This window comes from Pollicipes pollicipes, unplaced genomic scaffold (assembly GCF_011947565.3).
Source record: "Pollicipes pollicipes isolate AB1234 unplaced genomic scaffold, Ppol_2.1 Scaffold_2555;HRSCAF=2994_pilon_pilon_pilon, whole genome shotgun sequence".
NCBI classification, from domain to species: Eukaryota; Metazoa; Arthropoda; class Thecostraca; order Pollicipedomorpha; family Pollicipedidae; genus Pollicipes; species Pollicipes pollicipes.
In genome coordinates, this window is record NW_023596136.1 from 2135531 (window position 1) to 2153355 (window position 17825).

At 50.7% G+C, this 17825-nt stretch overlaps 1 protein-coding gene across 1 annotated transcript; it reads right to left on the reverse strand.

The window, feature by feature from the left end:
* Nucleotides 1-2104: 2104 nt before the first annotated feature.
* Nucleotides 2105-8522, reverse strand: LOC119111776 (uncharacterized). Its single transcript, XM_037235599.1, has 4 exons — nt 8273-8522; nt 3927-4097; nt 3369-3531; nt 2105-2862 (listed from the first exon to the last, which is right to left on the reverse strand). Exons 1-4 carry the CDS (start codon nt 8456-8458, stop codon nt 2702-2704), a joined length of 681 nt encoding a protein of 226 aa, XP_037091494.1. The 5' UTR covers nt 8459-8522; the 3' UTR covers nt 2105-2701.
* Between the last annotated feature and the right edge of the window lie 9303 nt (nt 8523-17825).

Consider the following 17825-nt stretch of genomic DNA (forward strand, 5'->3'; position numbering starts at 1 on the left):
TTACGTCTGCGCCATTGGCGTCGCCAAAAGCAACGCTGCGGCCGGCGGAACAAAGAGGAGCACACACAGCCAGTTAGTGAAAACGAGCCTCAGAGACGCAAGGCGCTCGGCGGCGAGTTATTACCTATTTGATTTGACAGCGGGGAACGGCGGCGGTCGATTTATGGCCAATAAGGGTAAACATCAGATAGAGAGAGCCTAACCGGACACTGGCCAGACGGAAGGAATCCCGTCACAGCTGGCGTGGGAGAAGCGGCAGCCCCTTGTCTCGATCGGTGGCGTAGATTAGCAACGCAGGAAGACGTCTTCTGGGGTACGACAGCATTGCCACAAAAAGCAGGCTGCCGAACACAGATTACACTAGTGGTTTGGTGTTATTTTAGGACGGGGTTGAACCCACAGCAGTGGCCTGGTTTTGTTTCACCTAGCTTTCACCTTGCACTAATGTTGGACGCCGTTGCGACTGGATGGAATGTGTTTTGGAAAGCGGAAACTATTTTTTTCGCGCACATATTGATATCGGAAACAATATGATGCATGGTTCCAAAGGGTAAGGTCAGTCGTTAGGTCGCAGGACAAGGCTGATGTTTCTCACGAATCCAGTTTGGAACCGCTACAATACACTATTACTGACTCATCTAACTGTGGTATGCTTCTTTTCAGAGTACTGGGGTGATGAAGACGACGAATCAAGACACATGGTTATATCACAATGTTCTGGCGTCGTCTACGGGCGTTTTTTCACTCGTTCCTAGATCGGGCTCCTCTAAAATCCAGTCATATTATGGCGTGTCTGTCGTCGCAGTGATGGAAGAAGTTGGAAAGGAGAGCCGGGCCACGCTCCAGGACTGTCGAAATTTGCCTTTTTCTATAAGTTGGATGTTTATGCCCCTCTCTGACCAGGCCTGCGCTGTTTTGTTGATCAGCGATACTAGAACTAACCCGTGACAATAATCGAACACGGGCTTACGACAAGTCTACGGAGCACTTTACATGTCGTAAAATTAAGAAAGACGATCCCATTCAGTGCACCGCCAATATCCGTGGGCATCTTATCAGCCCACGGCGTGCGCATAACAGCGCTATTTATCCCTGCCATCGTCCCAAAATCAGCCACCCTGGCGTCACAGCCCCGCTTACTCTTGTCCAACGTCACTTGAGCCCGCACCACGCGCTCACAGCGGGAGAGGCGTAACCTGGCCGCTCGGAGTTATAAAGCCAGGCCGTGCGCGCTGGGCCAGCTCCACAGATCCGATGCGGAAGCGGTGAGCGGACATCGCAGGCCCTGTTATAAAGGCCGTCCGTCCGCGCTGGGCCAGCTCCACAGATCCAATGCGGAAGCGGTGAGCGGACATCGCAAGCCCGGTGCCTGCCTTCCGTGGCCTGTGAAGGCTCGTCCGCATGGGTGCAGTGTGACGAGACGTCCCACACGCACCTCAGGGTTTGTATAGGGGTGCAGTGTGACGAGGCGCCCCACGCGGACCTGGAACTCTGCAGGGGTGTGTTGTGACGAGGTGGCCCACGCGGACCTGAAGATCTGCAGGGGTGCAGTTTGACGAGGCGCCCATGCGGACCTGTAGATCTGTAGAGGTGCAGTGCGACGAGGCGCCCCACGCGGACCTGTAGATCTGTAGAGGTGCGGTGTGACGAGGCGGCCCACGAGGACCTCAGGGTTTGTATAGGGGTGCAGCGTGACGAGGCACCCCACGCGGACTTCAAGGTCTACACAGACTATGCAGCGCGATACTGCAACGGTAATGCTCGACCAATCTTTGCGACCGTGTTTACTGTGTAGCCTGGTCCACAGCACGAGTTTCCTTGCCGAAGTGAGAACCGCAGTAAACCGGTTTGCTCCAGATCATGTTTACAACTTACGAGGCACAGTGTCTTCCGATCCAGACATTCCGTTGGGTTTCTTCTCTCTGCATACATGTGTAAATTTGCAAAACATTTTGGCGCTGGCTGTTATGTATCCAAACACAGCCTGTCGATTAAGCCAGCTTTTCTGCGGTGCTAATGAACAAAACGATTCATGTTTGCATACATACGTATATCATATGTCTTTCTATAGCTGATACAATATGACTCATTTAGTCACAAAAACTCATCCTAGATGCTTTTATTCACTATACTCCCCTTTGCGCTTGTAGACTTAGGTTCGGCAAAACGTCTTTCGTTGCATTTGTTGCGATAGATGGAATATATTTTGGATTTATCTTTAAACTTCACACACACATACGTGATAGGCATTAAAAATCACTGCTACTGATACGCGTGCCGTGGTTACACAAAAGTAACGCTCATGCAGTATTTTAGTAAGTCCCATCCTGGGGGTTGACTGTCTACATCTCCGGTTATTCCGTATCCATGGGCATTAGAATACTTTTTGCGATGAATGAATTATGAATCAAGTTAAAGGAGCCTGCCTGCTTTACATGGACGCGAGCCACGAACCGCAATACGCATTCGAGGCACCAGGCCGGACAACAATCCATGGCCAGCCACGACGTAAAAAGGAACAGAGGACGCTTCAATGGTTGACATGGCAACAACGGTCACCACCGGCCGACGGAGAACTCATAACTGACGAACGCCGCAAGATGGCGGGTGCTGTTGGTGCTCAGCCGGCTGCGGGCTCTCTGCCCTGCGGCGGTTCATCGCCGCGAGGGATGCCAGTCCGTCGCCGCAGGTAGTCAGCGGCTCACTGGGGGGCCCAGTCTCCGTTGTACACCTCGGGGCTGAGACTGCTCTGGTCGGCGTTGAACTCGGCGCTGGCCAGCCGGCGAAACTCGTCGGCGTACAGTGGAAATTTGGATACCATCTGTTCGGCATCCCAGCTCTCCCTCCCGTCCAGTGTCCACGCTGTGGGCCATGCACGGTCAGAGGGAGGGCTGTGAGAAGGACTGAGGGGAATTGAAATGGTGAGTTGGGGCAGTCGGTCGGCGCAGGCGATACAAGTAGAAGAGGGGTCCACGGTGCGAGGATGAGTTGCGGTGGTCCACACAGCGAAGTCACTCGAGAAAATAATTTTGTGAACATATACTTCAAACATGGATTTTTTTAGCGGGTAAGCATGTACATGACAACAAGCAGGCGGTAGTGAAGAAACATGTGCAATACGACATGACACCAAGCACTCACCAGACATCATTGTTTGTTTTCAATGGACAAGACAAAAGCAGCTGACTATCGTTAGTTACTTTAAGAGCGCTGTAAAGCTACTGACACCCTTCTAGGCACTAAGCTATCCTGGCAAACGAGTTGCGATTCGGTCTGGATCAAGCCTTGGCGCCCCAGGCACCCAGCCTCTCATGCATAAGAAACGGACCAGCTTTAGGGAGGAACAGCATGATGCGTCGGACGCGGACCTGTGACGCTGACGTAGGAGACGAAGGTGAACATGTCCTCGCAGAGTGACTCCACCGTCTGCAGGTCGCCGGCCCAGAGTACTAGCGTCGGCCTGAACTCGGCGTTCTCCAGCGGGTTGCCGAGGAGTTCGGTCGTGAGCTTGCCGTCGCGGATCTTGTAGATCTGGGAGCGGACGCGGACTCTCCGCTTTAGCATTCTCTCGCCGTGCCAGATATCTGCGGATGCGGCTGGACGTTTTGTAAACAGGTGTTTGTTATGCGGGTACTATATCACCGTAATATAAAAAGTCAATGCTGCAGTATTCTTTAACTCTTAAATGACATCGATTTACGTTCCATGTTCGGCGTGGGCGGCGTGGGATAGGTTTCCATACTAATCAGAGGTCGTTTTTCCGACCCGTTGCCGCCCACCAACTTCCTATTCGTGGGGTTGGGGGGGTGGAAGGGACCTTTAGACACCGGGACACTAGGCCAGGTAAGGCGCTGCGCTCTCTACGCCGTAGCGGCTCGACAGCTGATATTTGGAGGGTGGTCTCGACAGAGCTATCGTCCGTCTACCTGGACCGGGCAGCCGTAGTGGTAAGAGAGCACCAGGGTGACGGTCTTGTGACTGAACCAGACGCCCCGCTTCAGTGCCGAGGTGCCCTTCTGAGCGACTTCAAAGAAGCTGTACACGGTGGAGAAGCTGGGCGATGGCGTAGATGGCGAATCGACCGGGGTAACCAGCAGCTGCGGCATGGGAGATAGCTTTAACTTGACCTGCACAGCTACAGATCACGCACAGAGGATTAGCAAAAATGCAGTTTTTCTAAAATTTGAAGCGAACCATTTGCAGCACTTGGAGTTCATCGCAGGCAGACTGCGACAGTTGGTGGCATTTTCCGATGATCGTGGTGCAACTGCACAGGTCGTGGCACTTGTTGGCTGTGCAGGGTAGCACTTCTCCATTTTGAGGTTTGAAGGCTGTTGGGCATACCAAAGGGAGTGCGCTACATTTGGAGTACCAGCCAGGGCCATCCTTATGAGCATAAGCCCACCTTGAAACATCAAACATTGTTGATGTAACCATTGTTTGCACGGTGACGTCGTTTGACCAGTATCTACTGGTTAAGACAGTGGTTAAGCCTTATTCCTCGAAGAAAAACCAGGAGAATGGAGGTATAGTTTGATATTTCGGCAGCGTGCCTCTATCGGAACAATAGAAAAAGTGCATTTAAAATTGCCTGCCGATGATTCTACTCGATTTTACAGTCCTTTTTTGAAACAGTAAGCCACAGTTTTTACAGGACACAAATATTCCGGGGATTAAACAAGGAGCATTTGCCGGCTATTATTACGATGCAGTATATACCTAAGAATTAGAATAGGTGAAAAAAGGTGCACATGCAAACAAATTCAAGTAAACAGGCATCACTTATCACGGTTCATTCAAACATGTAACCACACATCACGCATCAGTCATATATGCAAGCGAATTCAATTGAATAGGCATCGCGCACCACGCGTCAGGCATCACGTGCACATGTAAACGATTTTAAGTGAGCGCACATCACACATTAAGAAGGTACATGTCACGTTCGCAGAATCGGCCATAATGAGCTCTGTACGTTAAGATTTGGTCGCCGACTTTTCATAAGAACAGATTCGCTTATTTTCCTGTCTGTGTGGTCCTGTACTCTGTAGATGACTTTGAGCTCTAAAAGCAGTATAGGCCCATACCTCCCTGGATTTCAGCCTGACCGTGTTTTGCCAATAAATGGCGGCCAAAAGGATATTATATCATATATGCACTGCGCGCTGTATATATATGAGAGTAGATATATACATATATGTATATATATATATACATATATGCATATGTACATACATATATATATATATATATATATATATATATATATATATATATATATTTCGTGTTTTCTTTTTTAGCGTCCCGCGGGTATTCATTACTTCTGAAACGAAAAGGGCGCATGGACTCCCCGACACCTAAGTTTCTCCCCTGTTTTTGACACAATTAACACTTAATTTTGCAAACCACGTTATTTGCGTGCAAACCCCCTGAAACCCAAACTTGCATACATCACAGTATTATCACCCGTGCACTTAGCTTTAAGATGGAATATTTCACCAGATGCTTTTTTAGCTTATTGTCGTTCTTCCAAGCTGTGCGCATGGGCAGTTTTGATTCTTTAAAGATGTGTTTGATTTTCCAAAGCAGATGCTCAACTCTGTAAGGAAGCGTTAAGAATCCGTCTTCCGATAGGTCGGGTTCCTATCATTATGCCCGCAGCGATCTAAAGACCCTTCAACTGGCCAGCAAACCATAAGACGGCTCAGTGCGTAATGCATTCTTGGCGGAGACAAGAAGTGGGCGACAAATAGCGGAGACAAATATAGAGAATAGGCGGCAGATAGTGGGAGACAAATAGCGGAGACAAATAGAGAGAATAGGCGACATATAGTGGGAGACAAAAAGCGGAGACGAATAGCTCAGATTCTTTCATGATTCACATTAGAAGTTCCAAGGATGGCCAAAGAGGGAGTACCTTACCATTTTGTACCCTTCGCGGATAGATCATACTCGTTCGACAAGGTTGGCAGGACCGGTTTTTGGAAATCCTGAGTGGCTCAATAGCTCTATTTGGAGAAGGAGATCCAGATAGATTAGAAATTAGGCTCTCCGTTCACAATGATATAAGTTACACCACTGAGTTGTATTGGTTTCCCAACATGTAGACATTACTCCTGTCTTATCTATGTAAATAATGCTCCTCGCAAATGCACTTAACAACTTACAGTATCTTCTGGTGTATTGGAAGTCGATTACTCAGCATAAGAACTCTGAACTGAATATGAGGTTTTGTTGAACGCAGGTGATGACATATTTGTGTAGTTTTCCTCAGAATGTTTTAAAATTTCATACCATTTATTTCACAAGCATTTTGGCCAAGAAGGGCATCGCAAACGCCGCATAAGACACATGTCGGGAAACCAGAGCAACTTAATGGTGTTACTTTTATCATCGCGAACGGGGAGCCCAACTTCTAACCTATTCTGCCGGAGCTGCTACTTTAAATAGACATTTTAAGAAACTCAGGAGGATTTCCAAAAAAATGGTCTTGCCGACTTTATCGAACCAGTATGATGTATCCACCAAAAAATTCCAGGAAGGTAAGTTAGTCCCTTTATGGCCATTCTCTTGGAACTTCTGATGTGAATTATGAGGGGATTTGAGACCCAACATTTGTCGACGCCAATAATTCGCCACTCACTGAGCCGTCTTATGATTTGCTGGCCAGCTCAAGAGTCTTTAGATCGTGCGGGCATACCTGACTGTTTTGGGGACCTTAGCTGACTTGGGGGTTTCATCAAGCTTTGTTCAAGCCAACCAAAAATGGGGCACCTTTATTTTTCAATAATATGAAAATTACGGCGCTAAGAAGCATCTGTTAAGCTATAACGATTGAAACAACGAAATTCGTGGCTTTTGCTTGTATACTTGCCACCCTTAAGGCTTTTGCTGATTATCGTAATGCTGAAAAATTGTCAATGCATGCTCGTTCTGCCCCATAAAGGTTGTGATTTTCAAAATAGTTCGAGTTTTTTTAAACTCAATCTTTCATGCGGCTAATGGTTTACGGCATTCAGTAAAGTTTGCTCTTGCTTACAAATAAGACATGTCCTAGGCTACTCGTCTCTGGCATTATAGATAAGTAATGACCGAAGAGCACTGTACCATTGGAATCGGCTGGAAAACGAAGTTGTAGGAAATCCCTCTCAAGCAACATTGAAGAATCGTTTGGACAACCGCTACCGGTCTAAAGATCTCATTTACAGCTGAATTTATGTAGGTCAGATGATTAGTTTTGAGGATATGTACGAAACCTGAGGTAGGCAAAGCTCGATGGGCCCTTGGGGCTCTTTGTTGGCCGGATATCATTATGCCTTATGTCTATAGGTGTGTAGTTTTATGCTGGCAATAATAGTCTTTCATTATGAAACAAGGTACTGGTTAGACAACGTCATTAAGCAAAGATAGGTTGCGGGTCTGAACAATAAATACAGTGGTTTAATAAAACATGTTCCACTGGTTTCTACAAACCTCGCGTATTACCCGCGTCCTAACACAATTTTTTCCCAACTATTCCCGCATAAAGAAGTTGGTTACGTTTTGCAAAAAATAAATACATTATGTGAGTATGTGGAAGGGGTTAGCTTACAAAAGACTTCAATGAAAGTGCTGAACATTTCAATTAGATCTGGATTATGCGTATCTCCTCTGATACATTCACCTCCCGTGCTTGCGGCCTTGGGCTGCCCCTAACCGCCATTAGAGCCTTGCTTACAACTACGCTAGGCACCCTTTGAGAGCTTAAAGCTCATGGACTGCCTATATTCCACTTCCATCAATGAATTGGCCGTTTCTGGGGCCTCTGGAAATATACGCGCTCTAATTCAATGCGTAATATACATAACGTGGCTTAGTTATCTGATGCATTGGGATAAACGTCACCCAGACACGTTGGAAGGCGTAAAGACTTGATTCTGCAACACAGCACCGTGCACACTATCAGCAGCGCACGCTGTTGGACACACCAGTACCGTGCACACCATCAGCAGCGCACGATGGTGGACACACCAGCACCGTGGACACCTTCAGCAGCGTGCGCTGTCGGGCACACCAGTACCGTGCGCACCATCAGCAGCGAACGCTGCTGGGCGCACCAGCACCATGCGCACCATCAGCAGCGTGCGCTGCCAGAGACGCCAGCATCGTGCGCACCATCAGCAGCACACGCCGCTAGAGACGCCAGCACCGTGCAAACCAGCACCGCAAACCAGACGCCAGCACCTTGCTGACGTGCGCTTCCACGTCTGAAGCCTCCACATCTGTTACTCACCGGTGACACCACCGGAGCGCTGACGTACATGTCCCCGAGCAGCCCCACGCCCACCCGCTGCTGGAGCACCAGCTGGTCCGGGTGTAGCAGCTCCGTGTCGTTGCTGGCAGCCGGGTCTTGCCCGGCGGCGGCGGCCGCCAGGCCGGCCAGCGCGGCCAGCAGCACCGGAGTCGAAGCGCGCAGCATGATGGGCCTGTGTCGGCTGACTGCCACTGACGGCCGGCCAGCGGCCGCTCCTCTGTCCAGGCCGAGCCGGCAGATAACAGTGGCAAACACAGGCGTGCTGTGTTTACAAGCCGTCAGCGCCCGGACACGTGTCGCTGGACGGCGGAGGGGAGGGGAATCAGAGCCGAGGGTCCCCTCAGCGCCCACTCTCTGCCGACGTGCAGGGCAGCAAAGATGCCGGACAAACTGTACGGTGCCGCGTAGCTATCGTGTGTCGTGTGATGTCTGCTGTCGGATGCGCTGCGATGCATAGTTCGATAGCCCGGCAGGAGCTGTATACGTTATGAAGCAATGGCGCGAAACGTATAATTACGAGACGTCGACACGCTTGGAATTACGCGCCCATGTGTTGTACTCGTGTCATCTCCTCTATTTTTGTTTGTTCTTGTTTTTCGTGACCTTACATGCATCTCTCTGATTCAGTGTACTGGTTGAAAATTGGTTCAAAATCCTCGTTTATTTATTAACTTTTCGCATGCTAAGGGATAAAACCATATGGCTGGTGTGTACAACACACACGCGTAGGTAGACGCACGCAGTTACCCTGCATGCTGGAATTGTTACTGGAAAAGTTCCGAATGCATTTCAGGCTAAACGAGACGAAGTAAATATTTGTATTACAACAAACGCATGTAGTTTTGCTAAGTCATAAATCATTTTCGCCCTGGATGGAATGCTGCTAGTAAGACCAATACTGGATTTTGTGAGGGATGATGTGAGCAAAACTCCGTTCCTCCAGCTTATTTCGTCAAGTTTGATCTCTTACTTTAAACTGTTTATACAGCTAGTGTGAGGGAGATCCATCGCGATCGCAGGACACGTCATTGTATACGCAAGCTTAAACAGACTGCTTATAACCGCAGCTGAAAACTGTGAGGATCTCCGAAGAATATTAGCAGAAACGCAATCTTAGAATAAAACGTTGATGTCTGTCCCGGTCTGCAATCAATCTGAGGTTCGAGATCTTCTATTACATTGCATACTTTCTACGAGTACTCGAAATCCTTTTCATGACTGTAACTTTACTCACTAGCTCGCATTCGCTGGCTTGCATTGCACTTGGACTTGAGCTCTGCTGGGTGAATGATTCCAATAGATATATGAATTGTTATATTCGAACATCCCCGTAGACTATAAACTTATCCAGCTGATTACAAAAATCTTGAAAACGTCCAGATCGCATGAGCCCAGCACGTGATCATCCATAGATCACATGAGCCAAGCACGTGATCAACTGTAGATTGCACGAGCCCAGAACGTGATCATCTGTAGATCGCACGAGCCCAGCACGTGATTATATGCAGATCGCACGAGCCCAGCGCATGATCATCTGAGGAGTCCAGCGCGTGATCATCTGTAGGTTGCACGAGGCCAACACGTGATGGTTTGTAGATCGCACGAGCTCAGCACGTGATGATCTGTAGATTGCACGAACCCAGCACGTGATCATCTGTAGATCTGGAGAACGCTGATTGCGTGACTGGTCAGGTCCAGTTCCATTTTTTGAACTTTGTTTTCAATCATTCAGGTTTTCAAATCAAATGCAATAATGTGAATCAATAGAGCTAAAACATGTAACGGCGCAAATAAAACGTAACCTATGATGGTTTTAAACCTGATGAGTCGGGTTAAAACGGCCATAAACTTACTTTTATGCACATTTAATTCGTTGATAAAATGTCGAGCATGGTAGTTTAAAATTATATCTACACTTCTGCCCTCCCACTCCCATCCATGCGTACGTATCATTTCCCCCATCGCCACACACATCACACATCACCGATGTGCCACACATCGGCAAGCTGCACTTAAGTATAACTTTGAATGAACATGAAACGCATTCAACGTTTGATTGTGCGGGGTCATTTTGACGTGAAACTGGATCTTGACGTGATCTGGATCTAGACTTGGCTTAGCTCTAACTTGTGCCAAATTAGGAGGCTCATCAAGAAAGTTTAAACTCAGTGCGGCGGGCGATAACATAACGAAGTATGAGAGCTAGCCTCGTAATCAGAGGTTGATTTGTAAGACTAAGTGCAAAAGCGGCAGCATTTCAGTTGCTGGAGGCTGGTCTAGATAAGTAGCTGCGTTCTGGAATGGGCATGTTATGAGGTTCGAGGAACACACCAATTAGAAAGCTCTTTTAATGTACCTGATCCTTTTAACATGCATTGTTTGTACACAGCCACGAAAATTTGGTTGTTAATCAAGTGAGAAATCATTCTTGTTCTGCTTTCAACCCATTTTCAAGAAATTGGTCCCGCATTTTAAGAGGCCGGTGCATGGGTTTTCAAACATAACTGAAGCAAATGGTCTAATTTTTCCCGAACCGTTACCCGTTCGGGGGACAGCAGTAACCATTTCGCGCCCAGCCTCACTGTCTGAGCAATTGTCAGAAAAACCAGCTCATCAACCTGCGTGGCGCCGGTAACAGATGGACCGAGGCGGCGCCCCACAGTCGGGGAGGGCGGCCGGACGCAGCGCCGGGGTGATCCGTCCGATACACCGTCCGCTGGCGGCCGGCTGTCGACCCTTCAACGCCGGGCGAGGCACGGCCGGCCGATCCTCCGGCCGATAACGGCGCCGGGGCCGCGACAGTGCATTAGCCAGGGGACGTCACGAGAGCACTCACCGCTCGAAACTGGGTGAGTTGGGGGCGGGGGGGGGGGGGGGCGCTGGTCCGGTCGTGGGAGGGGTCCCCGAGGTGGGGGGGGGGGATGATTGGCGGGATGTGTTGTGCGCCGGTGTGTACGCAGGACGCGGCTGCAGCACTATCGTTCACATGCGGCGTCATCCTTTCAAAGGGATTAGAGAATGCCTTTGGGCTGTTAACGAACGCCTAGGCTAGAAGAGCTGTGAACAGTTCCGCATTGCTGTGGAGCCGAGAGGCACGGGGATTTACGAGCACATCAAAGTGGATTGGGCACAGTGTTCCCCACTTTACAATTAACAGTAGCTCGCTTGGGATATGGTATTTGCGACTCATTAACAGGATGTATCGCACTGCTTGTTAAGCGCCCGCCGGGTAATGAAGTGGTCTTCGTAACTACCAGCCTGAAATCCTCTTCTGTTTTTGAGGCGTATCGGTTCCCTGTTATTTCTTCGCGGTCGTGTTCGTTGCTCGAATATGCCACGAGGAAAGACAAAAGGCAGATAAAAATACAACCTTTTGTCCGAATGCGTCTTCCTTGTCTTATTGCAAGTACTGCGCGTCTCGGCTGCCGGAGCGGTGATGGCTTCACTTGTCCTTATTCTGCTCTTCAGGGGGCCCCATCCTTGCCTCCAGACAAACCAATTGGACAATCGTGAGGTGACACTGCCCCTCCTCTGCAGCCATTGATCTCAGACGAGCCGCGGCCTGTCCAGCGCGGCCCCTTTGATGTCCTTTGATGTTGCCGCCCGAACGTGTGGCAGTTGATTTATGTGCTTCGCCTGGGGCAAATGGAGCGGTGTCGCGACATTTATTAGGGCGTTTGATCGGAAAATGCAATTCAACAGCGTCCGCAAACAATAATGATGCAGTTGTGAATGGTCATTGGGTCCTGGAAATGGAATTTAGGTGCGTTTGGGCTCGATTGGTTCTGTAGCCTTCCGCCCAATACCTCACTACAAGGCTTGTAAGACGAGACTGAACCGCACACTGCCTGTCAATAGCTTGTCCATCTTAAATTCCTAAAATAATTATTTAGAGTTTCCTATTCGCGGTGCCATAATCAAACAAACGATGTCGAAAGTCCCGAGTTTCACCGCTAAATATGTCGCAATACTCCGGACACATTGTTTTACGGATCACAAGCGAGTATCCCTTTAATATTATTACGCTGACATAGTGACTGGTGCTTCAATGACACATCTCCACTGAGCAGCATGCACCCCTTCTACGTTCTCAGCTCTCAATACCTTACCTCAATGCGCTCATCCCATGCGCCTCACTTCCTCAGTGCGCTGATTCAGGCTGCGTCTCGGCTGGCTTCCGAACGCCAATCTCTTGCCAAATGAGCCAGCCTTTTGTCTGCTCCGCTACCGGATGTCTTTCGGCGTGCTCAACAAGCGTTAATGCCGCCCCTATCACGCCCCTATTAATGAGGCTCAGAGTCTGGTTAGAGTTATTAGTGCGCCTCCGCCGGCTAATCCTTTGCGGCGCCCCTGGCAGCGTTATGCAAATGAGCTGCCTTTTTGGTCGCGATGATTTAACCAGAACGCGATGAGCGCTGACACGGGCTCAGGAGGCGGAAACTAAGCCAATTGCGGCGGTTCTGGGCGGTAGCACTTACCACTGAAGTTCTGCGAAAGTAAACCATACGGGCGGAGTTCAGGCATTCTACCGCACACAATTCTTATGTCGAGTTGCGTGAAACATCGAGGCAAGTGGAACTGTGTAATTCCGTCGTCGATTGAGTTGGTTTCTTGAGCTTACACACATTTTTAACTAGCCAAAGAACAAATCAAAACAGCGTTAGTACCAGCTACGTAGAATGCTAATGATTGTGGTTCCAATCTGTTGGTGGATCTAATTCGGCTGATTAAACAGAGCGAAAACACACCGGGTGTTATCACTACATATACACCTTGCTTGCGCCTGAGCGCGTCAAGAGCAGCACATACACCAATCGCATTGATATCGCATGCAACTCAAAATGACATCATAAATTACTCTGCCCGGCGTATGTGCTCGTGAACGGTGACTCGGTGTGAGCTGTCGCCTCAGGAAGCCGGTGGCTATGACAACCTTAGCCATTTGATGTAAATCTAAGTAAATCCTTCTGGAATATTGGCGCCGATAACGCCCCGGCCCGGGCGGAGGGCAAGTCGAGCGCAGGAGCTGCGGTGCGGGCTCGGCCCAGGCCGACGCTTCCCCGCACCCGCCCAATAATCAAATCACTGCGCGCGCTCTGTCTCGCGCAGATCCTCTCAATAATGTACACTTATCTGCAACAGCCAAGTCGGCGCGGGAACAAAGCGGCGAGGAGTGCCGCGGCCGCCATTTCCATACCATTCCGCGGCGGCATTATCGCACGACCCGATTCAATAACGCGACACTAACGGCGCGGCCCGCGACGCGCTATTCAAACAGCGGCATGTTAATTGGGGCGGGCTGCCTGAATGGGCGGCATTCATCATACCTGGTGGCGGTCTGGGGGCCGCTCTCGCGGCGGGACGCTGTCCGAGACGACGCTCTGTTTGCCGCCCCGCGCGAGGGCTAATGAGTCGGCGGCGCTGCAGACGAGGCACTGCACCGTGACCTGTCATAGCCACGTCTGCTTACGCCGTCGCGACTAATGGCCACTCGGCTACCGAAGCTGGGTCGAAGGCGAGGCGAACCGGCATTAATGCAAAGCCAAACATAATTTGCATAATGCAATTCGCGAGCGCTGCAAGTTGGCAAATTCAAATGGATTCAGAGGCCATTCTAAATGCTGGGTGTCAATAGCATCCAAGCCACCCCCGCGCTACTATGCGTGACTTATGGCGATTGTGGCCCATAATCAGCAATTTATCTCGTTTGTGGCGCTAGTACATGTACTATTTGTGCAGTGCTGATGTATTGCATGCCTGCCGGCGGTATTTGCTCGCGAACTATCTAAAATTGCAGCTCGTGCGGTCAAGGGTTGAGAAAAGAGGAAAAACCGACAATTCTCCCTCAATCCAAGGTTGATGGTGATTGTCTGCCATTAGCGGTTAATTTCCAGCTCTGCGGGTGTGTTTTAACCCAAATGTGCGCGGCTATGGTTTGTACAGACCTGTCTGTTGGCGTGTTCACCGATACTGCCGCTCGCGGAGGCATGGCTAACCCACCGTACCCACGACCACCCAGCAAACAGGCTCGGGAATATGCAACGAGAAAGCGGCTGTTATTGCGGAATAAATAAATCTAATTTCCTTAGAACAAACACTGATGTCGGGACGTTTGTACTTCATCACTGAAGTGAAAGACATGACCAGCTCTGATTCGAGTTCGCTGCCGACAAATTAATGCAATTCAAAGCTGCAATTCTGAGTTTGCTTACAATTCATCGACTAATTCAGTAGGCGGACATTTGCTTCAATACAACCATAAGCCGGGCATCGAGGGCCGTGCTCATGTATTTAACACCTCTGGGTCCACAGTGCACAACACTAGCTGTCGGCTAGATCGAACTATTCTTATGCTTTAACCATATAACATGGTTTCAAAACAAAAATGTACCCCACTATGTACCACTGAGACATGGTTACGTCTGTGATTGTATTTGACGCCTCTGCCGTGTGTTGTCTCACTCTCCCTGCATGTTTTCCAGACGTCATCTCGTCCGCGGTACAACAGCATAAGATCGCTTTCAGGAAGCCGGGGTGGTCTCCAATGTTCAAACCTTGTTGTGAACATATCACATTACTTTGCCTTTAGCCGATGAGCTCTTTCTTTTTCGTGCGTCATTAGAAGGCTTCCCGTCTAAACTGCGCAACAATTGCCAATCCTCAGCGCCAACGTTAAACAGGACGTTGCAAATGACAGAATAAAAAATGCAAATGTTCCTATTAGCTTCCAAATGGCTTCCTAATGACAATTAACTCTTTCTTTCCCATAGAGGCACTCTAACTTTTATCCTGGGCACGAGTCCCCCGGGGCGAGAGAGGCAGATCAATTTGCACCCGTCGTAAGCGTATCGTAAAAGAGTAATTAATTACAGCGTAGCCCCTTTGAATACGTCCGACTCGTAGCATGCATGTTAATTTTTGCCCTCCGCTGTCGGGTAGATGGCGGCGATAAAATGTCTCTCGTGGGTCCTAAACCGGATGAATATGCCGATTAAACACAATGCCGAGATGGGAGGCACGGATGCAGATCCATGGAAAAAGCGTATCTGGAGGGAATCTGTTTCAGCCTGGAGAACACAGATGTGCAACAAAGCCAGACCAATCTGCCTACTGACAGCCGTGAAATAGAGTTGAGTAACCCTATTGTGAATGATTCGAAGAAACGCCGACAATTGGTATCAACGTGGCATTCGCAGTATGCATGGCCCGAGGGGAGTTGGGGTCAGGAGTTGGGATGGGGTCAGGGGGTCCTGGTATACCGCAGGACGTCACACTCCTGAAACCACTGTTTCGGACAGATCCTGGTATTGTCACGTGGAGGAAGGTGTTACTTGCTTCCCGAAACTATACGATAAATGCCTATTTCTATGCATGGTAGGCGACCAATCACATTGCTGTACTCATTTCTTGTCGCGGCCGCCGACGAGTATCGGCTGAACATCCTGAACAATACTAATGTATAAAATGCTGACGCTCCCACCAAGCCACCGTTCAGAAGACCCACCGCGATAATAGATCCGGCACAATACCCGTCAGAAAGAAAGCCTCTCGGAATAATTTCCTGAATGGCTTCCCGACCCGGAGTGACATCTCGGCAATTTATAGGCAATTATTATGAGCACCCGAAATGTTTGGCTTATTTATGTTCCTGAAAGAATCCAGCATAAATAACAGCGGTCGGTTGCATTAGGCCCGCCGCTCCAATGCTAGAAATTGAACGGAAATCCTTAGAGATTTGCGTGGCGAAGCCAACAGACGCAAAGCATGCCCGATGCCCGAGCATCCAGAAAAAGAGAGATTGGGCCCTGTTCCCCTGGAGCAGCACGGTTCGCACGACTGATTGTTTGCACTCGCGGGCAATAGAAGACACAGACCTTCTAGGCTGCGGCTGCCGACGAATATGGGATTTATTCGTTACGACATTCGTGGTGGAGTTTGGCGCACCATACTGGTCTGTTTCCCCGCGCCGCAGAAAAAAAATGTCTTCATGCACCGACGGCGGGTCATGGCTCGCTGATTCAAAGCGGCAACATACGTCATTGGACTGTCAAGATGCCATTGGCCAATCGCCAAGCCCAAACATGTGAACTGCTTTTCCATCCGAGAGAGAAGCCCTGCAAAGGCCCAAAATCTCACACACAACCAGGGGAAAATCTTCAAAAGGCGTAGGGTGCCGAGGAAGCCGCAGTGGCAACTGACGCACTCGAGTGCGGCAGAAAGAGCAGCAGGAGTTCCTTCGTGGAAAATGGCATACAGCTTTGCAAACATCAACAATGTATCCAAGCTCACATTGCTACTGACACACGGTCAAGACACAAGGCACCGTCTTCTGCCAACGACGCCAATAGCGTGATCCGGGCAGACTGTTGCATCACGATAGCCTGCCCACTCACACCAAACCCAACAACGGCATCATCGCACCCCTCCGCACAAACACCCAGGTGTCATTCCTCCAACACTGCGACATCGACACGACACCCCCTGACGCTGACGACTCGGTGTCACCCCTGCCTCCAACGCCACGACGACCCCACGCCACCCCCTGATGCTGACGACTCGGTGCCACCCCTGCCTCCAACGCCACGACGACCCCACGCCACCCCCTGACGCTGACGACCCGGTGTCACCCCTCCCGCCTCCAACGCCACGACGACCCCACGCCACCCCCTGACGCTGACGACTCGGCGTCACCCCTGCCTCCAACGCCACGACGACCCCACGCCACCCCCTGACGCTGACGACCCGGTGTCACCCCTGCCTCCAACGCCACGACGACCCCACGACACCCCCTGACGCTGACGACTCGGTGTCACCCAGCCGGAGACTGCGCATCGCCCTTCCTCCAGCGTGGGGTCGACAGGGCGGGCCGGGCCGAGACGGCCCACGACATGACGCCGCCGCCTAACATGGTCCGTAAACCAGCCGCCTTTGTGTGCGGGGAGCCGATCCGGCGCCCAAACAGGTGTTTAGCCGGCTCGGCGGGCCGCCGATGAGGACATTCCGATGATAATGGCAGATTAGGCGCTGCGTTATGCCGGATCGAGCCGTCACGGGGCGGCCGTGTGTCTCGAGTTATGTCGCGCCGGAAACGGTGAACGGAGCTGCGAGCCCCGATCGGGCGCCGATAAGGCGGCCTGAGCCGGCGGGGCCCGTCTCGGGTCGGGGTGAGGTGGGGTGGAGGGCGGCCTGAGCCGGCGGGGCCCGGCTCGGGTCGGGGTGAGGTGGGGTGGAGGGCGGCCTGCGCCGGCGGGGCCCGTCTCGGGTCGGGGTGAGGTGGGGTGGAGGGCGGCCTGCGCCGGCGGGGCTCGCCTCGGGCTGGGGTGAGGCGGGGCGGAGGGCGGCCGGGGTTGGAACTGCCGGTGGGATGGGGTGGAGCGGATCTGTGGTGTTCAGTGCGATGGGCCTGTGACTGGGTTAAGGCAGAAAGTGGGACTGGTCTGTAACTGGCGCACGGCTGAGGGTGGGACAGGCCCGTGACTGGGTTAGAGCTGAGAGTGAGACGGACCATTGACCGGGGTAGTGCTGAGGGTGG

Bases quoted from the DNA above. Each gene is read 5' to 3' on its own strand.
- LOC119111776 (XM_037235599.1), bottom strand. From the start codon at position 8,458: ATGCTGCGCGCTTCGACTCCGGTGCTGCTGGCCGCGCTGGCCGGCCTG. The intron at 3,532-3,926 runs GTAGACGGACGA...GTCCGCTCCCAG, and splicing joins ACTACGGCTGCCCGGTCCAG to ATCTACAAGATCCGCGACGG. The intron at 2,863-3,368 runs GTCCGCGTCCGA...CATGGCCCACAG, and splicing joins CTCCTACGTCAGCGTCACAG to CGTGGACACTGGACGGGAGG.